General features: G+C 42.4%; 1 protein-coding gene across 2 annotated transcripts in view; it reads right to left on the bottom strand.

Moving 5' to 3' along the window:
- Positions 1–23,682, bottom strand: part of CDK15 (cyclin dependent kinase 15) — a 78,168-nt gene that overhangs the window by 18,741 nt on the left and 35,745 nt on the right. For both annotated transcript variants that reach the window (XM_027590802.1, XM_027590803.1), the window contains exons 9-11: positions 20,290–20,383; positions 15,706–15,769; positions 1,185–1,233 (exon numbers count right to left, since the gene is read on the bottom strand). In XM_027590802.1, the coding sequence (XP_027446603.1) occupies positions 1,185–1,233; positions 15,706–15,769; positions 20,290–20,383 (207 nt within the window). The remainder of the gene's footprint in view (positions 1–1,184; positions 1,234–15,705; positions 15,770–20,289; positions 20,384–23,682) is intronic.

The raw sequence follows: 23,682 nt of genomic DNA, 5'->3' as shown, positions 1-23,682 counted from the left end.
GAGGTGGTTTGCAGGTTTGCAGTTACCATTTATTTTGGAAGCCAATAGTGAACTGGAAGAAAGCCTGAGAGCAGTGCTAAAATCCAGATATCTCTAGCGGGGGCTAGGGAGCTTGACTGTGCTGGCCAGAGAAAGTTTGCACATCTTGCATGAAAGGGTAAACAGTGGTTCTGGGGAACCTGTCTCCAAAACATGGTGGGGGGGTTTCAGGTGACACAGTGAGCTTGCAGATAAGAGCGGAGAGCATAGCCCTCCTGAGGAGACCTGTCCCTCCCAACAAGAGGTCCTTGGTAGCCCACAGCTCTATGATCTGACCTCTCTGTGCTCTGATATTCACTCTACATGGAGGCTTTTTTTTTAAGCACGTAAACAGTAAGCATGAAAAAATCAAACAAAATTCGGCTGGGTTAAACCCTACCACATTTTCAGGGAAGAACAACGTTCAAACGTTCAGTTAGGATCTCTTCCCCTCTCCCCACCTGCGAGAGTGTGTTTTTCTTTGACATTTGAGCTGTTTCCCCTGTCTCTGACGTTTTCCTCACTGCCCTTTTTGCCTCCTCACTGAAGCAAAAAGAACAGAGCCTCGGCTAATTACTCTCAGATCAAATAATACTGGTTATTGTAATTGGTCATTGTCCGAAAACACTGAGTTCTTCTTAGCCCTAAGGTTGCCTGGCACGGCTTAGTTAGCTAACTATTCCGGGAATGTCTCTATTATCTGTTTTACTTTGTAAAAGAAACTAGGGATTTGTTGAAAGCTGGTAATAAAAGTCTGCCCTGGTCTGAGCCGAGGCTGCGTGGAGAGGGCCTGGGAAAGCATGACCTCCATGAATCAAGCTGCCCGCCCCCTCCCCCCAATAGCCACTCAATGATGTTATTTGGTTTCTCTGTGTTGGAGAATAATAAACCCACTAGGTTTTCTTGCAGGCCAACACTCCCTCATTCTCAGGGCCTTGGGCATGGTCGAGGGGTACAAAACAATTTTAATGACCAAACTCACTGAAAGTAAAATGGTTCATAGAGAAAAACTGACACACTCACAGGTGGCTGGCTCTCCTGGAGGCATCTTCCTGGGCCCCATGGCCCCCAGAGATCCAGGTGCTCAGGGGCTGCGTGTTCAGTGGACTGAGGTCCAGGGGACTGAGGCCCTGCTTTTAAGAGAAGCTTTCCAAGGTGGTGCTTACCTGTTCCAGACATTCTGAAGGCTTTGAGGCTTAGGCAGTGGGAACCATTCTGGAAAGCATACACAGACACATTAAAAACCAAAAAACAACCCTAAAATCCTATTGCCAAAATATTATTAAAATTCTACATGTTCTTCTCGGCTTGGGCACAGGGTTCAGGCATCAGGTAGGCAGAGTGAACACTCTGAATTTTCATGATTCTGTGGGAGGTCACTATTATGGGTTGGATTGTGTCCCCCTAAAATTGATACATCAAGGTACCTCAGAAGCTGACCTTATATGGAAATAGGTCATTGCAGTTATAATTAGTTAAGATGAGGTCATGGGCATGGGCCCTAATCCAATATGACTGGTGCCCTCATAAAAAAAGGGAAAATTTGGACAGAGACAGACACATATAAGAGAAATGACACCAAAGGTCTCAAGGAGAAGACAAGCCAAGGAGAGAGGCCCTGAACAGATGCTTCCCTCAGGGCCCTCAGAACTGAAGCATCCCACCAACACCTCAACTTTAGATCTATCTAGCCTCCAGCAAATGAGGAGGTGGTACTTTGTCATGGCAGCCCTTGCGAGCTAATAGTCACAATATTCACTGAAGTCAACACACATTTAACATCTCCTGTGTGCAGAACATGTACCAAGCACTGGAGAAAATACAAAAGAAACCAACAGAAACCTCCCCACCCTTGCAGAGCCCACAATTCATTTGAGAACAAAGCATGCATGTGTGCACACAACACGCGTGAAAAGTCAGATGATGAGCAATGGGGCTGTCTCAAAGGCTCAAAAGTGGTAAAAAGGAATGGGACTAATTTTATATGTCATTTGCAGTAAAAATGGAAGTGAATTCTGGCTTGAATAATCCAAAATGGATGATGATAAGATTTGTCATTTTCTTTGGAGCACTCTTTACAACGTTTACATGTGAACACATCTGTTTCTATTATTCTTGGTATTGACACTATTTAACCCAAAATAAAACCACCATAAAAAGGGACAATTTCTCATTCATTCAAGAAGTACTAACTGAAAACTTACTCTATGTGAGGGTGTTAAGAGGAGCTGCAGGGCTATAAGACGATGCTCCCTATCAGATTCCTCTATTTCCCGCTCCAAATCGAGAGAAGCGTGTTTTAACTCTCATTTAAAATGATGTTTCTGGGGCGCCTGGGTGACTCAGTTGGTTAAGCGACTGCCTTCGGCTCAGGTTATGATCCTGGAGTCCCTGGATCGAGTCCCGCATCGGGGTCCCTGCTCAGCAGGGAGTCTGCTTCTCCTTCTGACCCTCCCCCCTCTCATGTGCTCTCTCTCTCTCTCAAATAAATAAAAATCTTTTTAAAAAAATAAAAAATTAAAAAATTAAATGATGTTTCTGCTTTATGCTTTTCTTGGGACTGAAATGTAAGTGTTTTGTTTTTTAAAAGATCTCTTCTTCCAGCTCCTATAGGAATGGAATACACCAATGCTGTTTATCCAACAAAGAATTTAATCCTAGTTGGGTAAAAAATGATTTTTTTTAATACTGGTATATTCATGTCTGTCTATGCATTAAAAAAGACCTGGAAGACTATCCGTCTGATAGTGATAATGGTTCTGAGGTTTACCTCTTTAGTTCCTTTTTCTTAATCTATTTTTTAAAATAAAAAACCACATTATTTTGTAAAAGAAAAAACCACATTATTTTGTAACTTCAAAAGTAAGTTCAATTAAAAATAGAACTTATAGTGCCAAGACTTGTAGAGTGAAAGGAGTGATCAAAGAAAGTGATTTCAGCGGAGTTTTCAAGGTCAGGTGTCATCAAATGAGAACCACTCAGTTGGCGGTTTCATAGTCCCATGTGGGTACAAAGGGGCGGGCTTGTAATATACAGCTTCTTTACCCTCTCTTCAGATGATTGTGCCTAAATTCAAATAATCAGTAAAGATAGATGAGAATATCTGGTATCTGTTTAGAATGTTTATTTCCAAGCCACTTTCTCCTGCCTATTTACGGTTCCTGCCTGGCCAAACAAAATTAAAGTATTTCCTCATTCAGTCATAAACCAATTTCCAGTCAACGTAATGAAATCCATTTCAGTGCTCTCCCATGTTTTGTTTTTCCCTTCCTAGAGCCCGTTGCTCTGTGTTTTGGGAGCCTTTAGTATTTTAAAACTATTTCCAACTTTAGCGTTGTTCTTGTGGTACATGGATTTGGGACTGGCTGAGTCAGGGCTTGAACATTGCACCTAGGGTTTGCAACGGTGGCTGCAGCTTCTCTGAGACCTCAAGCAAGGTGGTTTAACCATCACCACCTGTTTCCTTAACCCAAGTTGGAGGTCATATTCGCCACTCGAGGACAAAGTTATTCGTTGAATTTATTGGGATTTGTGAGATAATGAATGTCAAGTGCCTGCCTCTGAGCGAGAAACAAAATAATCCTGTTCTTCCTTTTCTTCCTTGGAGAAGTGGTGGGCAATGGAAAGCTCGTGCAGTTAGGACCCTGGAGCTGGGTTTTGAGCGTGTAGTGTGGCGCTTACCCGCTGTGTAACCTGGGGGTGTTGCCTGACCCCCCAGAGCCTCAGTGTATCTCATCCCGTCTACAGAAGGCGGATGATTATAGCTCCTGCTCATTGGGCTCTTGTGAGAATCAGGACGGCAAGGGTAACGTTAGTATTTCCTCACCCTTTGCCTCTTTCCTTTCTGCCTCTTCTCTGGTCTGATGTACCATGTATTCCTCTCTCTTCTCAGGTGTTTCTGCCCTATGGTTCTCCTCCAGTAACTTGCAGTTTCATTGCAGTGAAATTCTAACATGCTCCGAGCTCTAGTTCTTACAAGCCCCACCTGATTTCTCCCGAGTCTTCAGTGTGGGCTGGAGGGGTGCTTCTTAGCTGCGTGCTAGAGTAACACGAACAGGGGCCCAGGTTCAAATCTCCCTTCTGCCACTTGTGAGCTCTGAGATTTGGGGGAAATTAACCTCTCTGGTTTAGTAACTCGGAAGTTACAAATCTGTAAAATGGGAATGCTTTTCTAGTTGCTTGGGAGGATTAGATAAAATGAAGCATTTGGTATATAGTAGGGGCTTGACAAATGTTAGTCTTAATCCTTTTTCTTTTTTTTTCCTTGTTTTCATCTCTCACTTTGAAGAGGCAGCGTGGTCTAACACAGTGGTTCTCAAGCCAAGCTGCATATTAGCATCACCTGGGAGAGTTTTGAACGGAAAGGAAGTCTTGGCCCCACCCTGCAGAGTCTGATTCGGTGAGCCTGGGGACAGCCCAGCATTAGCCTGTCTTTGTATTGTCATTATTGTTCTTAATAATCTCCAGATATTTCTGGTGTGGTGCCAAATGAGGCAGAAAGTGCTGGTCTCGCAAGGAGGGTAGGGTCGACCACTCATAAGTGACTTCCACACACTTCTCTGGGGCCCATTGCCTCAAGTGAGCTAGTTGTGAAAATTCAACCAATCAACATATATAAAAATTGCAGAACAGAGTGTCTGATGCATACTTATGTTTTCAAGGAGGTGAAGGAGGAGGCATGACAAGGGAAAGATCAGTCCTCAGGAATTCTGCCATTAAAGGGTGACCTGTAGGAGTTGTCCCAGGAGGCAGTGTAACGACATTGAACTTGGGGCTCCATGTCTTGCCAGACTGTGTCTTCCACCATCTGGTTTGTAGCTACATTAGATCAGATGGAGGGATTGATGGGCCCAGGGCAGAGTCAGGCTGCTGTTTGTGCTTGTTTGTGGTCGGCCCTCCCCCGCTCCTGCAGATAACCTGATGCCGGATGACCTTGCCTCTCTCCCATTGATTTTTCCCAGTAGTTAAGCTGCAAGTGATCAATGAGAGAAAGATCCACAGATAGGCGGTTTCCACAGCACCATTTCAAGAGGTGTTTGTTTCTCTGGCTTCAGGAGCCTCAGAGAGAACAGGGCTCTAGGTAGCTTATTTACCCCCTCTTTCCAAAAATGATGGTGAATCAATAGACCGATTTTTTCTCCATCTCCTTCTGCCTTTCTTTTTAAAAGAGTTCTCATTTGAATTCAACTGGAATTTGAGGTAGGAATAGTGAAGTTGCAAAAGGAAACTTAAAAAGCCGAACATAGTAATTTCCGAACTAAATGGAATAAAATTAAAATGAGGGCAGAAGTGTGGCTCCCATACTAAAATAATGCATTTTTTCATAAGTCTCACTTCATAAGTGAAATAAGAAAGCTCATTTACAACAGATCCAAGTCAACAGAGATTTGCTGGTTGATTGATAAAACATCACCAGAACCATCTTGAGTCTTAGCTCAAGGTAAAACATTTTCTGGTTTCTATAGTCTTACCACAATCACCCTAAGGTTATCTTATAATGCAGCCTACTGAACTACACCTCTGGAATTTCCCAAATACAATGCATTCTTGAGATACCATATATTTAAATAGTTGATAATGTTGTTAGCCTTATTTCACTATCTCAGGCAGTAACTTTAAAACTGCACTGCAAAAATTTGTAGCTCTTCTACTCCCCGCCCCCTCCCCACAACTTAACCACACTCAACGCCCTCACAGCCGTGGACTTCCTCAGTCTTTGGCTCAAGAAGTCTAAGCTTGGCTCTTCTGGTGCTTTACCAGGCTGTAGATTCTTTTTGGCTGCCATCATCAGGATGCTGAAAGCCAGTGCTCCCCCGAAGTACGCGCCTTGGCGTTTGAACCTGGCACTCCAACTCACGTTTGTAGCTTATCACTTTTCTAACCCTGCCTCAAAACTTTCTGTGGATTCTAAGAAAATATTCCATCCTCTGAAGCCTCTTTCTAAGGTAATGGTCTCTGCAGAGGAAGGGGAGGCCAGACCTTGCTCCTGGTGGGTGGAGAAGGTGAAGGGAATGGGCATAATCAGAAATCTCTCGCTTGTCTCCAGGGGGCAGGGGGTGGGGGGAGTACCATGTTTAACAATCTGTCCACCCCCACAAAGGATGTTTGAGCTATAGCTTTTTTTTTTTTAAGATTTTATGAAGTAATCTCTGCACCCAATGTGGGGCTCGAACTTATAACCCTGAGAACGAGAGTCACGCGCTCTACAAACTGAACCGGCCAGGTGCCCCGAGCTATAGCTTGATCATGCATTTGGTGTGTATGGTGTTTGATGATGCATCAGGTGACAACATTTACCACTTCCCTGTGGTCTCCACAAATATTTAAGAGCTGTCACGTGTGCTCAGCACTGGGCCGACACAGACATGGTATTGCCCGTCCCCCAACGAGCTTATGGCCATATGATATTCATGGTATTATGATTACTATCATCTCCTTGTCTTCTCCAGCCCCTCTGGCTCTTCCTTCTTAGCCTCCAAAGACCCCTTTCCCTCTGCCTGACCTTTCAGGACTGGTGCCCCAGGGTTCTAGCCTAGTCTTTTTTTTAAAATTAACTAACTAATTAATTAATTAATTTGACAGCGAGAGAGGGAGCACAAGCAGGGGGAGCAGGAGAGGGAGAAGCAGGCTCCTCACCGAGCAGGGAGCCCGATGTGGGGCTCGATCCCAGGACCCTGGGATCACGACCGGAGCTGAAGGCAGCCGCTTAGCCCACTGAGCCACCCCGGCGCCCTGATCGTAGTCTTTCTCTTCACATTCTCCCTTGGGTAACTGAATTCACACGGGGGCTTCAAATACCTCTTTAATCAGGTTACTTCCAATTTTGTATTTTTACACTGGACCCTTATAATCACGGGCTTGTATTTCTGGCTGCTTTTTACATATCTTCATTTGGTGGTCCCATAGGTATCATAGTCTCAAAATGTTCCAATCGTGTACTCCTTACTTTCCCCACAAACCTATCCTTCCCCCTTTCTTTTCTGTGCCAGTGAATGGCCCTCCCATTCACCCACCGGAGATCCATCGGTTCCTCCCGCACAACTTGAATCCCATCAGTTACAACCCCCCCTTGACTCTAACCACCTAGGTGCGGTTTAGGTCTGTCCCCTCCATTCCTTCTCCATTGCCACTGCTCTAGTTGAGACTTAGTATTTGTCTTCTAGAATCTAAATCATGGCCACATTGCTTCTGATCTCCTTGCTGCATACCTGCTGTGCATGGGGCAGATGGACTTGGGTTCGGATACACTGCCAATTTAATTCTACATATAGTATTCCCAGCAATTTTTAAATTTAAATCCTGCCATTTCACTTCCCTGTTAAAAATTTTCCAATGCCTTCTCTTTGCTTATTGGTCAAAGTCCAAATCCTTAGGATGACTACAGAGCATTTCCCAATCTGGTCCCCATCTACCCTTCCAGGTTAACCTCCAGCAATGTACCACCACAAAGCTAACATTCTGGCTTCCTTGAGCAATTTACCTGGTTGATATAATATCAAGTAAACCTGCTTTCTTGTTCCTTAGTGTCAAGTTCTTTTGTCTGGAATGTCTTCCCCCTCTTGCTCACCTGGAGAAAGCCCACTTAGTCATCTTTGAGACCCAGCTCTGTCTCTCTCAAACAGTCCCTAAATTCCCCAAACTAAGGGGGGCTTTTTTTCTTAGTGTTCCCAGAGGCCCCCAAGGGATGCTGCTATTATAATACTTTCCACGTTGTATTATTTATATTTTTCCCCTCCAGACTGCATTCTTTGAAGGCAGGTATCGATGTCTTATTTATTTTTTAATCTCCTAGTCCCCAGCACCTAGCATTCATAAATATTTGTTAAATGAATGAAAAATTGATGCTTGGATACAAAATAAAAGTGAAATAAATTTACTAAACTTTATCCTTGAAAAGTAAAAGTACCCCAAGAGAGCCTGCTTGGCGTGTCTTGCCCTGTGCCTTACAGAGGTGGGTGCAACTGGGCACTGGCTGTGAAGGTGGGGGAGGGGCCTACAGGTGGAGCCATTTCCATGATATTTGGAATCTTAAGGCTCCTTTTCTTGAACTGGAAAGGAATCTAGTAGGGTTTTACTTTATTTTTTTATTTTATCTTATTTTTTTAAGGATTTTATTTTTATTTATTTGTCAGAGAGAGAGAGAGCACAAAGCAGGGGGAGCGGCAGGCAGAGAGGGAGAAGCAGGCTCCCCACTGAGCAGGGAGCCTGATGTTGGACTTGATCCCAGGACCCTGGAATCATGACCTGAGAGGAAGGCAGATGCTTAACGACTGAGCCACCCAGGCGTCCCAGGTTTTACTTTAAAAAAGATTTTTTTTTTACCTGCTTTCACTCATTTGCAATTTTTCCTAATCTTAACTACTTTAAGATCATCTAGTCCGCCTCAATAAAAACTAATAACTGCCACCAAATAAATTAAAGATGAGAAAACTAAAAATAAATGTAGAAACTAGAAGAAACTATTAATGAAGATCAAAGTAGGCTGTGTATCTAAATGAATTGCACTGACGGATTTGGGGGACGGGTTAATAAAGATGTTAATAGTAACTCCCCAGGAGCTTTCTGCAGCCTTGCAGAAGTGCAAAAGTAATGAGCCCAATCAGGGTTCACACATTAGCTCTGGCAAGCCAGGGCTGCCAGGGTCCCAGGATGGGGACTCCCCTCACATTACATTCCAAAAACATGTCCCCAAGCTCACAGACTCTAAAACCAAGTCTAGTTAGAAGGACATAGTCATTTGGAAATGAACTTGGAGAGTTCATTTTTAGCTGCTCCCCACTCTAGGGCATTGTTTTATTACCATACTGTCATCATATTTGCTCTTCAGTAGCTGGAAAGTAAGGTGGATGCAGCTGTGAGCATCACCTTGAAATCCAACAGGTCTAGCTATTCTGGAGCACCCCCTTCCTGGCTAGGTGACCCTAGGCTTCCTGAGCATCAGTGTTCTCATCTGTAAAGTAGGGATGATAACACTGTCCCTATCTGATAGGGCTGCTGTGAATCAAAGTAAAATACTGTAGGTAAAGTGCCTAACTCAAGCTAGTGCTCAGTCGACAGGAGTTATTATTATCCAGAAATAAGGTGACTAACAACTTACATGTACTTTCTTGGCCAAGTGAGCAGAACAAGGATTATTAGAGACCTAAGACGGTGTGATTAGAAGTAGAATTGCACGTTTTCTAACTCCTGGTCACTGATTTCATTTAATAGATAGGTATTGGCTCGCTACTATGTGCCAGTTAGGGGACATGTATCAATTACTAGAAACCCTAGAAGTGGTCAAGGTTGCTCTGTAGAAATCTTTAGCACTGTTGCTACCATGCCAGGCTTGGGGTGAAATCAACAAAGATAACACTGATGTCTTCTGTGATTTAGTAGCTTTTATTGGCCACCCATTATGTAGCATGTAGACACTCTGCCAGGGAAGAGACCATGTCATAGTGGGCAGGCTTCTCACAGCATTTTAAGTGGGGCGGGGGGTGTACAGAATGGAGCCTTCATCAGAAGAGAGAGCCTTAACAGGTGCTCACACTGACTTGGGTAGAAATTGGAAAACTGAGGGTCTGCTCTTAGGGACAGTGAATTCAGGCAAAGTTTAGGCCCAAGCAAGCAAACAGAAGTCAGTTCTAGCACAGGGACATGTGCCTAACATCAAAGAATCGAGAATTCTAAGGGAGCTCAACATTAAATACAGGCATAACTTCATGGGGCGCAGTCGGTTAAGCATCCGACTGGTTTTGGCACAGGTCACAATCTCATGGGGTGGTGAGATGGAGCTCCTTGCTCAGTGGGGAATCTGCTTGAAGATTCTCTCCCTCTGCCCCTCCCCCTGCTCTCTCTTTCTCTCTCAAATAAATAAATCTTAAAAAAAAAAAACAAAACAGGCACAACTTCAATTCTCACACACCTGCCTTGAGTGGGAACCCTGGCAAGTCACCGAACCACCGAATGAACTTCCATACTGGGCGAAACAACGGGAACTAACTTACTGTGTGCACCTACTAGAAGTTAGGCACCTTGGCAGATTAAGGTTCAATGATTTCATTTATTTCTCAGAACCACCCTGCAAAATGAGACTGAGGGATGCAGCATGGCTAATGCAAGGAGAACCAGGTTTGGCCAGGCGTTGACTCCTCTCCCAGCTAGGAAATGCCTCCGGGTGGACCTGAGAGGAAACCTGCTTCCTCATGCCTAACACCGCAGGCAGTAGCAAGAAGCAGCAATTATGTGTGTTCTGTGCCTGGGGCATGGAAACACTTAAAATGACAGGATTGCTCCCATTTTGCAGATTAGGGTACTTCCTCAAGTGCCCCAGGTAGTAAAAGGTGGAGCTTCGACTTGCCATTTTGTGCGGTGCTGATGTCCATAATTAAAACCTCTCTTATCCGTTGTTTTCCCTGTTGAGCCCACCGCATACCTCCCTCGGCTAACAGCTCGTGTGACACAGGGGATGCTGATGCAGATCTTACATCGTGCTCACAGCAAACACACAAAGACACACTCAGAACCCTTTGAGCCCAAAGCGTGGTAGCTCTTTGCCACCCCAGTAGGGACAAGGATCGTTTTAGATCGCAATCATCAGCTGTCCCATAGCGGTGTCAGACGAAGTGAAGCTCTCACACTGGATCTCAGGTCAAAAGAGAACATTCCGAGTCTAAGGTGAGATTGCTATAATGTAATGTCTGTATTCCACGCCCGTTATTTCTTGCTTCCACCTGGTGGTCAAGAGTTGAAAAAGCAGGCATCCTGAAGATGACTGGGCGTCAGCAGGATCCGTTTGCCTATGGTTTCTAGTACATCGGATTCTGGGTCCCCGCAGGGCTTTTAGTGCTGCTTTTCTGCCTTTTGATTTCCACTAAGTTCCTCCAGTGGAAAATCTTTCCATGTGCAGGGTTCTTTCCCGGGGCTGAAAGAACCAGGATAATCCCGGATGCTTCCCTGCAGCTGAGCTCATGTCACAAATCAGGCATGATTTTCAGCAGATATTTCTTTAAAAGTCTGCAGGCCTCTGTGGACTCTATTCCCTTCTCAATGGGAACAAGCATCAAAGAGACAGGAATAAAATGCTTTGCACGCACATCAGGAACTAATTGCCAATTTGGCAAATGCATTGACTAATGTCATGCACTGTTATTTCTAAATCCTCTCCTGTCCTTGACCCCCAGTATCTAGATGTAAACTTGGAACCATTAGTGGAGAAGGATAAAGTCTTCTGGTGCCTCAAATGGAATTGAGAGGGATTTAAACTCAGCGCTTTTGAGCGTAGTGAAATGAACCCAGCAGTACATTAATGCTAGGATTTGAGCTCACACAGCATGAGCGCTTTCAAAACCCGTGTTTAAGGAAGCAAACAGAGCCACGGCAGACCCTTTCATTGGAGCAAAAAGAGTTGGATGAAACAATCAATGACACATTACAAACCACAACTGGGCTGCAATCCTGTGGGCACACACACACAAAAAGTTTTTCTTTATCACAGGATCTTTGCATCTAATGAGATGGTGACTGGACAACCTCCAGAGGAATAAGGGCTCCGTTTACTTTCACCGAGAAACGTCTAAATATTTAGTTGGTGCTCCTAAAAGCCTTACATGATTCTGTAGCAAACTGGTCTCTAAGGTAGGATCGTATTAGCTCTATATTGCCATTGGAAAATCTATTTAAAGGGAATTCGGAAAAGAAAAGAAGGAAGATATTACCACTGAAAGTACAAATGTTGGCTTATTTTTTTTTTCTCTTTCAAAATTAACTCTTTTTTATGTCCTCCAAATACTTAGTTTAGGACCAATACCCTGCCAGTTAATATTTTCTCTTAATTGATTCTAAATGGTTCTCCACTTCTTATATATGCTTTATTCCTGTTAGTTTTAGTTGGATTCGAAGTGCTGGAGGCTCAAAAGGGGAGGGACTCCCGAGTGCATTTTTGGGGAGGGGGGAGGCAGGAGAGGAAGCTAAGAGGGCCAGGGAACTTTGTAAAATTGTCTATAGGGGTCCACCCTTTAAATTCACACTACTGTCTTGTATGAGCAGATTTTAGCCAAGACCAATATCCAGTCTGCTTTAAGCTTCTGGGATCCTCTCTGCCATAAACCTAGCACATCCCAGATATGGCATGAGCTGGGGCTTTAACCTTTTCAGGCTTTCTGTTAGTAGAATCCCCTCCAGCATGTTGCTCTTTATTATTGCTTCCTATGGACTCTTATTAAGGATCACCAAAACGCACGCCAACAGCCCCTCCTCCCCCAGAGGCCAGCACAGCCCCAGTTCACTGCCAGTTTGATTAATGTGTCTTGGCTAATTGTGTGAGAGATGGCAGGCCTTTAGCAAGTGTGACCAGTTTATTGTTCAGCCAATCACAGGCGCCTCAGTTAGCATGTGAAAAGGAGGTGTTTTGCCTGGGGAGGGTGAGTGTTCTGGCGGCTGAGTCAAAGGCAGAGCATTTTGGGGGGTCACAGAGCAACACCCACTTCTTTGAGGGGATGTTACTATGCTCTACTAAACCTGTAAACCTCGTACTCAAAGCACTTTTTCTCTCCTCCCTCTTTTTTCAAGATCTTTTTTTCCCATGGTGCAAGCAGGCAAGCCACTGGCTACCATGCAGATGGAGTTCACGTTCCAGGGTTTTTAATATTTCACTTTTATATTTCTGTTAGAGAATGATCCTGCTGAGAGTCTGGGAATCTGTGCTCGTCAGAACCCCCTTACTGACACTTGGATATATTGCTCTGAAAGCTATCCCAGGAGAAAAGATTAAACAAAAAAAAGCCTACTTTTCAAAGCCTACTTCTCAATCTGCCCACATCAAAATAAGACAACTGGCCCTTTGAAGTAGAGGACACAGAGTTCTCAGCCAGCTTGCTTAAAGTGGGGGGGGATGGGTGGGTAGGAGGAGGGAAGGAAGGAAGGAAGGAAGGAAGGAAGGAAGGAAGGAAGGAAGGAAGAGAAAAAGAAAGAGAGAAGGAAAGGAAGCCCAGTGTCTAAAATTGTATACCTCTTTTCCCTTGCCCAGATTTAATCAGGCACAAGAGTCTGAATTGATGGCTAGAAAACCTACAACCCTGCTCATCAGTGCCCCAAGAAAACAGGTAAATTGGCCAGAGAAACCTGTCCAGGTGGGTCAGCACCAGGTGTTTTTTTAAGCCTGTACAAACAGAAACTGTGTTCCCCTCATAGACATAGTCCAGACAAGGTCTGGGAAAGGGTAGAGTAGGCATTGATGGACATTGGATGGTTTTCCCAAGTTTTCAGCTCTCGTCTCCCTCAAATTAGTATATGGCTAAATTCAAAGTTTGGGAACTCTTACTACTACTGAATGAAAAGGAAAACAATGGAAGTCTCATCCAGAATGGTGTTACTATTCTCCTCTGTGATATTTTTCTGACTCCCATCCCCTCTTCTTTTCTCTTAATCCCTGGAGTTCAAACGTTGGGGAGCAGCAGCTCAGTGATGGGGGGTGGGCGGGGGGTGGTTCAAAGGGACTTCTCGATCGACATAAGGGGATGGTCCTAGAACACAGATGATGGCCCTTTTAAAACACAGTCCTTATGATTGAGTTATCAGTAGTACTGACCCCACGCTGAAGATTTACAGATACAGAGTTAGACATCTTCCTTGTAGCTAAGGAAGAGTTACAATTCTCTTTCTTTCATAAGCTTAGCTTGGCCCACAGCTACACACTGCCCAAGCCCATGGAAGCGGGGCTCACAAATGATCCTCCCCCCCCCCCCCCCGCCGCAATAAGGAGAGCTGGTGAAAGAGTGTGGATGAATGAATACAAACCCAAGCTCTCAGACATTGAAGAATGTACCAGATCTGTCTGTGCAGACCGAATACATAATATAGCACCTGGCAGATAGTAGGTGTTCAAAATTTTTTTTACTTATTTGAATTAAATTAAATCCCTACTAGAAAAACAATGCAGAATATGAACGCTATTGATGTTGGGCCTGGAGAATTCTCTTCATAAATAAAAAATTGCACATTACTTTGAAATGACAGCAAAATGAAAAATGCAACAAATTTCTCACTGTTTTATTGGGACCCAGTTTTCTTATTTAGTGCAGAATCTGGCAGGGAAGCATTTTGACCAAGTTTCCATCATTATTGTTCTCACCAAGGCATTCCCTGTTAAGGATCACTGCTTATTCGCCTGAACCAACTTGAAACCCAAACGTTTGAAGTTTGGAGGAACAGCATATGCTCACCATAGCAGATTTGTATCAACACCATCCAAATTGTTTTCTACAGCCCATCTGTGACCCTAAACTTCTGCTTGCATCCATGGTAGGAAGCTGAGGGGTTCCATTTTCATCTGGAGAGGAAGGTGGGTAGGGAGAGGTATAGATGGGCAGGGTGGGAAAATAGAACCAGGTTCTCCTAGAGACCATGACAGCTGGAGATAAAACTATTACAGACTAGACCATGGTCTCTACAAGTGGCCTGTTCTTTTTTCTGTTTCAGACCAAAAGGAAAAGGTACTATTCCAAGCCTTGTGGCCAAAGTGGCATTTTTCTCAGGTGCTACACTCGAACAAAATAGTTAGAAATGGTAAATTATTTTAAATGACACTAAGGCCATTTAGCAATGCATATGATCTTTCATAAGGCAGCTGAAATGACTTTAGCTTGCTATTGGGTTTTCATAATCCTGGTGGGTTCAAGATGCCTGATCCCTATGTATAGCTGTTTGAGCAAAGGTATTATATGCGGGAGTAAAGAGGAAAAAAAAAAATCCCTGGCCTTTTATCTCTTTTGTTATCCTCTTTAATTGCCTTTTAAATCTTCCTACAATTTCTTGCTCTCATGAGACCCTTCTAGGATAATCTCATACCAAATTTAGTAATGACAACAATTTGGGGAAGGTCCATATTTAGTGATGGGTCAGTATGAGAACTAGAAAATCTGACTTCAGTCATAATCACCCCAATCTTGTCCTTATCTGTTCACATCTACCTCCCCTTTAATCCTGCCAGCAAGAGTCCAGCTTTGGTATGGCCATCACTTGCTCCCCCAGCCTCTGATACAGTCCTTCATCCTGTAGCTCCCTGCTTATCTCTTCTTCTGGCTCAACATCCTTGAAGTGACTACTAGGTAATCTGATCTCTCTGACATGGCCTTAGGACTATTTCTCAAAGACTTCCCCCATGGGCAACATGTCCAACATTTCCAAATCCATTCCCAGGAGCCAGTCTTGGAGGAACAAATGGGTGATGAGCATGACCAAGTGTTAGGTCCAGAGACAATGGATGGACTCTTCTGTAATCTAGAGACATCTTACTTGGCCTGTCCTAGGTCTAATGAGCCTGTACTTCCCCTCTGTTGTATCAGCTTTCTTTTTATATTTTATGAGGTACAATAACCAGCAAATAAAGTCAATAATAGTCATGGGGCTCAAAAGTCTTTTGAGCCATTTAATATTTGGAAATGGATTTGGAATCCACAGTAATAGTCATTCCAAATTCTTCTGCAGCTTTGCTATTGCTGTTGTACAGAGTTGGGGAACTGATCTAACCTCAACCATTCAGTGTCCTTCTCGTAAAAGGGTTAGCAGGGAATACACGAATCTAAAAATTCATCTAGACCTATCTTCACTGTTGAGTTAACAATAAAAGAAGGGCACCGTAACTGTGTGGCAAATGCCTTCACATTGCTAATTTTCAGAGCATTCAGAAGCTCAAGTAGATGTTACCTGGATTGTAGTTAGGTAGCTTGGAAACTCCAGGCCAGGTATCCTCTGTAGGGACTCCCAACACCTATACAAAGCCAAAGAAAGACAAAGAAAGCTGAGGCGGGAGACATGAAGGACAGATTGGGAGGAACAGGGAAGAATTCATTATACACACCACATTATGCTAGCTGATACACACATGAAAGAAACTTTAGCGTTTCCTACGTTTGTAGCTTCATGGACAAAACTGCAGTATATTCTTACAGTCCTGTGATGGTTAACTTTCTGTGCCAACTTGACTGGGAATAGAGATGCCCAGATAGCTGGTAAGATATTATTTTGGGGTGTGTCTATGGGGATGTTTCTGGAAGAGATTAGTATTTGAATCAGTAGACTGAGTAGAGAGATATGCCCTCTCCAGTGTGGGCAGGCATCACCCAATTGATTGAGGGCCCATATAGGACAAAAAGGTGGAAGAAGGGCAAATTCCCTGTCTCTCTTCTTCAGTTGGGACATCCATCTCCTGCCCTCAGACATTGGAGCTGCTGGTTCTCTGGCCTTCAGACTCTGGGACTTACACCAGCATCCCCTCAGGTCTCAGGCCTTTGGCCTCAGACTGAATTACACTGGTTCTCCGGCTTGCAGACAGCAGATCTCAGCCTCCATAATCACACGAGCCAATTCCCATAATAAATCTCCTCTTAGGTATCTCTATATATCCTACTGGTTCTGTTTCTCAGGAGGACCCAAATACAGATCCTGAGCCTGTGTCTTCACTAACTCACTTGTTATTCTGAGGCAGATCATATAGCCTTGCTTAAAGTCATAGTCTCATCACTAAATCTCTGTGGCATGGTCACCATATAACATGGTGCTATTTTGGGGGTCGGGGATATAAAGAGGTAGGGGTGACTGTCCCTCTGCCTTACATTAGATTAAATACACACACACACACACACACACACACACACAAGAACGTAGCCTGAATTATGCCTCAGCATGAGATTCAGCTGTTCCCCAATGTGCTCAAATTAAAAAGGATTCAAATTACTGACCTTTAGACAGTGGAATTTTAGCCAAAAATGATGCCAAACCTAACTCTAGTCCTTCCTACCAAATTCATCTCATCCTGTTTCTTTGGTGGCCCTGCAGCTTGGAAAATAGTATTTGGCTTTTAACTGGTGGACTGTAAAAGTAACAGCATCACTTGAGAGAGAGCTCACTTATACTGTGGATTACCAAATGGAAGCTCCAGTTTGTAATTAATATGAAAATAAAAGTCTTTTGGAGTACAAAGTCAAAACACTTCTGATCTGGAATGGTGCTTTTACTTCGAGTTCTTTTGTAGACATCATTTTACCATTCTTTTACTATAACCATAAAAGTCCAATGTCAGTTATATCTGGGAGCTAGAATAGCATGGTTTCTGTGAAATATTAGCGAAATACTAGTAGCTTTCACTACACCACTATACAATATAACTCTTCTTAGAAGCATCTCTCAACATAACTCTTTTTAGAAGTGTCTCTCATAGAAAGAATCTAATAACTGCAAAATGCTGGATATAGATGCCAGCCCAATTGTTATGGCAGGAAGTCAACTGCCCAACAATGACTAATAATAATCAATGAAGAATCCAGAATCTTTTTTTTTAAAGATTTTATTTATTTATTTGAGAGAGAGAGAGAGAGAGAGAGAAACAGCATGAGAGGGGAGAGGGTCAGAGGGAGAAGCAGGCTCCCCGCCGAGCCGGGAGCCCGATGCGGGACTCGATCCCGGGACTCCGGGATCATGACCTGAGCTGAAGGCAGTCGCTTAACCAACTGAGCCACCCAGGCGCCCCAAGAATCCAGAATCTTAATGTCTACCAGCTTGCTGACTAGGATGCTGACTGAGGGGTACATTTTGTGGTGCCCGCTAAGATTGTCCTCAAACAAAAGACCCTGAAGTACTATTTTCTCTCATACAATAAAAAAATCATGCCACCCAGGAAAATCTTTCTTTGATCCATTCCCTAAACAAACTGAAAAGCTACTGAGAGGATTATAGGCTTTTCCTGTCAACCACCCTGAGCCTGAGGGAACACTAAGAATCCTGGGATCCATTTTGAAAAACCAACTGGACTAATTCGTCTTTTGTGGGAGAGGGCCAGAGGATAGGAAGCTGATTCTTCTTTTTCAACCTACTATCTTCTGTATTTGTACAGATGTGCACGTAAACAGGGGATTCACAGGCACCCATATGTCTTCTGGTGGCTGGCGAAGCACAGTGAAAATGTAGCAAAGGTAATAAAGAAAAAGCAACAAAGGAAATAAATAGCGACCACATCCATATGTTCTCTAAGGTGATAGGTACTAGAATTATTGGTTACTTTGTATTATGTTTAAATAAAGCCAACAAAATGGATACCAAACATTTTTAAATATTATACTGAAATCTTTAAGCTTGAGATTTTTAACGTTTAAATAAAAATCCAATATCCTTTATTTGGCAATTTGATGCTCAGTTTCTATCTGGAAGTTATTGAATTCATTTTCACTTGAGAAAATTACCAAATCTCCACTTCACTATCTGGGAAACTGAAAACCAAAAATTGTTGATCTACTCTCTCCCTGAAGGCTTTTAGAAGGCAGATAGTGAGTGCTATGTTTGAAATCACAGTGGGCTGCACAGGGCTATTTTCTGCCTTTGTTGGAAAGGAAACCAAAGGCATTTTGATTAATGGATTTAAAGTCTGCATAGTTTATTTTATTCTGGTTTTAGAACTGCATCTGGGATTATTTGCTAAAAAACACTACAAGAATTAGATTTCTAAAAAATTGATCAGAAAGACGTGACAGTTATTCAGATGAAAACGCAGACACACAGACACACACACACACACACACACACACAGAGGCATTTTAGAAAGTTGGTAAAATAAAGATTCAGGATTTCTCATTATGTCTTCATTCCTAAGAGTGAGATCTCAGGATAAATGTAAATAACAGTTATGGTTAAAGGTTGGGAGAGTAGAATGGACCCATTGCTTTCAAAGAGGCAATTCCTACATCAAATATCATAGAACCCAAAATAGCTTTCCTATTTTCATCTGTGTAGAACATGTTTAATGAAACACTAATTCAGGATTGGTCTGTAATGCTGAAGTTTCTACCCTGCTTGAACTGTAATAGTATAAAAGATAACACACCGCTGAATGTAGTGACGTGCTCTCACTTTGTCCTCAGAGTTTGGAACTGTGGTTGTGTTAACAAAACTGTGTTTCTGCCTCATAATTGTAAAGGAGTTCCAGAGAAGACGAATTTCCTCACCAACACAGAAAACCCCCACTCTGGCCATATCTCCCAAGAAACCCCTTATCAGAGGCTCTTAACAAGAACGCTCCAGAAGCAAGCAAGCAAACTTGAAAGGGAGCAGGATCCAGGATAACAACAGTGTAGTTTAAAGCACTTTGACACACACTACAACATGGATGAACCTTTAAAATATAAGTGAAATAAGCCAGACACAGAGGAGGAATACTACAGAATTCCACTAATATGTGATACCAGGGATAGGCAAATTCATAGAGTCAGGGAGTTGATGAGAGCTTATCAGGGGCTGGAAGGAAGGAAGATGGGGAGTTCATATTTCATGGGTACAGAACTTCTGCTTCAGGTGATGAAAAAGTTTTGGAACTGGATGGTGGTGATGGTTGCACAACAAGGTGAATGTACTTAATGTAGCATATACTTAAAAATGGTTCGACAGTAAATTTTATGTATATTTTACCACAATGGAAAAAAATCACCAAAAAAAGTAAAATATACACATGACTGTAGTACGTGCAACATAAGCTACAAAGAGGAAGGAAAGAAGTACATCATGGCAAAAAAGAGGCAGGGATAGGGGATCCCTGGGTGGCTCGGTCCGTTAACCATCTGCCTTCAGCACAGGGTCCTGGGATCGAGCCCTGCATCCGGCTCCCTGCTCTGCGGGAAGCCTGCTTCTCCCTCTCCCACTCCCCCGGCTTGTGCTTGCTCTCTCTCTCTCTCTCTCTCTCTCTCTCTCTCTCTCTCTCTCTCTCACACACACACATAAATAAATAAAATCTTCAAATGAGGTAGGGATAGTGAGTCCAGAAAGGGAACCACACAGAAAAGCACGTTCACACCCTAGGGATGTGGTTTTGGAAGAGCATGATAAATAGTATGCTTCTCTCACACTGACACGGTAAGCCTTTGTTTAATCAGAGTTCTGTGGAAATTTAGTGTCTCATCTTCAGTTGACAAGGACCCAGGGCCAAATATATGATAGAGTTAGAGCTGAGGGTGGTGAGGCGGAGACGTGCTTGCGCAGTAACGGCAGAAATTGCCCTGGGAGGTTGAGAAAATTGTGACAGGGAGCAGGTGGATTCAGGGGCCGCTACGGGGCAACAGACGGTTTCCTGACCCCGCCTTCATTCCCAGGGTGTTTATACCTGTGGCAAATACCCCGGTTTCCGCAGCCTTAATACACAGCATAAAATCTCAAAACAGATGGACTACTTCATAGCCTCTAAAGCCAATTTGGTTCAAAGTTTGAAAAGTAGGTATTTCTTCTTCCTCAGAGGAATTCTCCTCTTACCTCCCAGATCTTCTCCAGCTGTTCAAGGATGTTGGAAACCCCAGGAAACAAAGGTTGACCCTGGAACATTTCAATAAAGATGCAGCCTGCACCCCTAGCAAAGGAAACAAGAGTCAGCCCGACAAGTTCAAGGAAACAATACATGTGAAAGTGAACCACTAGTATTTCTCCTCCCAGTAAATATTTGGGGGGGGGGGTTAAATAGGGGCCACATGCTATTAAAAGTCTTGGGAAAGAAAAAAAGAAAAAGAAAAGAACAGCCTGCAGCTTTTAGTTAAAATGATATGCAACCAGCGTTTAGGAACACAGTAAAGATAGCAAACATTTCGGCTCGTTCAAGTTCATTATCCATTTTATGAGAAGAAGCGAAAGTACTGAACCTCCAAATTGAATGCTCTCTTTCACGGAATCTAAGATGCTATCATTCATTGTAAGAGGCACCCTTAGTGTAAATAATTTATTAAGAAAAACTCCTGCAAGTTTAACCATGACACAATCAGAATGTTCCTTTTATAGCTATTGAAAGGGCTATTATAAATTTAATTAGACAGATTATTTTACCACATATCATACTTGTACATGCAACAAATGGAACATTAAGTGAAATAAATTGGTTTGGGTGCTCCCAAAATTTTTTACATTAGCATTTGACTCAGACTCTTTGATGTCTCTTTTTATCCATGGGATCATCTTCTATATCAGGAGTTTGATGATGCAGCATTTCTTAAAATAATCCATAAGAAAACTAAGAGTCATCGGTCCTGGGTTCCTAAGCTGACCTTGTATTTACGTAGAGTTAACCTACTTTTGACTCCTGCTTTAAAGAATGTTACTAAACGTGTCTGATTCACTCCCTCTCCATAACCGTTTGGTTCCTAGTTAAAAAAGAAGAAAAAAAAGCTCTCCTGTCTGCAAGACTTTCTTCCAAGTCACTGACGACCATTCTGCAACCTTTGAGGCTGGCATTTGATGTTCACACATGTGCAATGGTACCTGCAGTCCCAACAGCAGCCTGGCTGATGGCCTTGTAAAATGCTACTGATTATAAGGTGTATCCTATTTAGCAGAGAGTGGGCATCTCAAAATGGGTGAAATATAAAATTTATTTCCTCTGTGGTCGAACTGGAGTGTAATTCCTGAGGGACAGTAAGAGGTAAGATTTATTTTGCTAATAATACACACATTTTTATTCATATAAGTCTTTTGAGAGATAAAAGTGGTCCAGGTGACGGATTACCCTCATGGTCCCACCCTTTCACTCCAAATTCTTTGCACTTAAAACACATAATTTTGCAAACTCCCTTAATCATCCTGACATTTTCTTGTGTGGCATGATAAAGAAAGATAGTTAAGTAAAATACTTTATTATAGATGATCGTATTATTAAAAATTTATTACCAAGTTCATTTTAAATACGGTCTTTAATATTATTCATATGTATTTATTACATATGATAACTTTTCATTTTTTCCATCAGATTGCAGACACATGCTATTTAATTTCACTTTAAATTGCTTGTGGAGGAGAAAGCAGATTTCTTGGTAAACAAGTTTAAGAATGTGTCTGGTTTGAGGATGGAATTTATATTAAAAAGAAAATTGAGGGGCGCCTGGGTGGCTCAGTCGGTTAAGCGTCTGCCTTCGGCTCAGGTCATGATCCCAGGGTCCTGGGACTGAGCCCCGCATCGGGCTCCCTGCTCTGCGGGGAGTCTGCTTCTCCCTCTCCCTCTGCCCCGCCCCCCCAACTCATGAGTGCTCTCTCTCCCTCTTAAATAAATAAATAAATAAAATCTTAAAAAAAAAAATGAAAATTGAAATATCATTGTATCTTATGTCAAAAAGATAAAAACTGTTTTCATGACTATTTGGTTTGCATTTAAAATAACCGACTGGCTTAATTTTCAGAATTTTGCACATATGTAAATAAAAGATATCACATTATTGGCAATTTTTAAAAAGCCAATTTGGATACAGTGGCCACCATATTTACTTTTTAATTATTTTTCATGTGTTAGAGACATCTTGATATGTGATATAAGAATTTTGATCAGACAAATATAACTTAAGAATCTGGCGAATAGTATCTTGAGGTGAATTTTTAGAATTATTGCCATTGTAAATCTCCTCACTAGCTTGTATTTTAAAAATCCATTTTTTGTTTGTTTGTTTGTTTCTTGTCTTTAAAGCAACAGATATAAAAGGTAGGAGTTAAACAATATACGGAGGAGAATAAAAGTAATAGAAAACTGTCAAATGGTCAAAAACCATCCTGATTGCTAGCAATGGTCAATTATGAGATAAGCCAACTAGGAAATCGAGTTGGTGAATGCCATCAAATGGTCTCCACCCACTGCTTTCTCTGTATGTGCTTGAAAGGTCTCAAACCACTTCATTTTGAAATGAAAAAATGTGTGTGTGTGTAAAACATATATGTAATTGTATATTAACTGCTCTGAAATAGAAATGGACATGTGCTGGTTTTTGAAGACTTGATCCAACCCTCCATTCAGTACCCTAACACCTACCAGAAACACCAGGGGCTCACAAGCCACCAGAAGGCCTGATGGTATATTTTAAACAAGGTTGAAAACCAAGGTCATTACCAGGTTTAAACCTGCAGTCCACTTTTTTCCTCTCTTCAAAAGGTTTTCATTGCTTGGGAAAAACTTGTTGCTTTTTCATAGTAGTGGCCTTAGGAAACCAAGAAGGAAGTCCCTTTGTGAGCAACTTCTCAGTGTCCTTTGTCTTCTACTCCCCTAGGACAGTGTACAGAATTATGTAAAATATTGGAGACATTCAGGCCATTATGCAAGTAGTACAAGGTGTTTGTGTTGCAGAACAATACGCTAATATTTGGTTGAAATTCTCCATTTGCATGTGTATGGTTGGTGCCTTAGAAAGAGACTTTCTTTTTAAGTTCCACCTAGGGGTAGATTAAAACCTTTCTCACCTAACAAATATAGAGTCTAAGGTTACTTGTTTATATTTTTAATATTTATATACACATATATATATATATATACAGTCTGTGTGTGTCTGTGTACGCACACACACGTGGGTGCCCATGTGCTTACTTGGACACTTGCAAGACAAACAAAATTCCTAAATCAATTATATTTCAGTACCTGGAATACCCATAAGTACCATAAATATCAATGCATTGGTAAGAAAATAAATCCGTGCAATTTAAGTTTGAAAAACAAAAGAGGCTTTCTAGACGTAAGCTTTGTTCTTTAAAAACTATACAACTCGTCTTCTGATTTTTTTCATTTGTTCTTCAGAGCTATTGTATTTTTTAATTTGCTTTGTAAACAAGTTGAGTGGCTATTGTCTGTTTTGCCCACTCCCAGCCTAGCCTTAAGCAAACATTTAAAATATTGTGAACAGGGCGCCT

Source organism: Zalophus californianus, chromosome 3 (assembly GCF_009762305.2).
Source record: "Zalophus californianus isolate mZalCal1 chromosome 3, mZalCal1.pri.v2, whole genome shotgun sequence".
In the NCBI taxonomy this organism is placed as follows: Eukaryota; Metazoa; Chordata; class Mammalia; order Carnivora; family Otariidae; genus Zalophus; species Zalophus californianus.
Note: the sequence above shows the minus strand (reverse complement) of the source record. Positions and strands in the feature narration are given on the sequence as shown.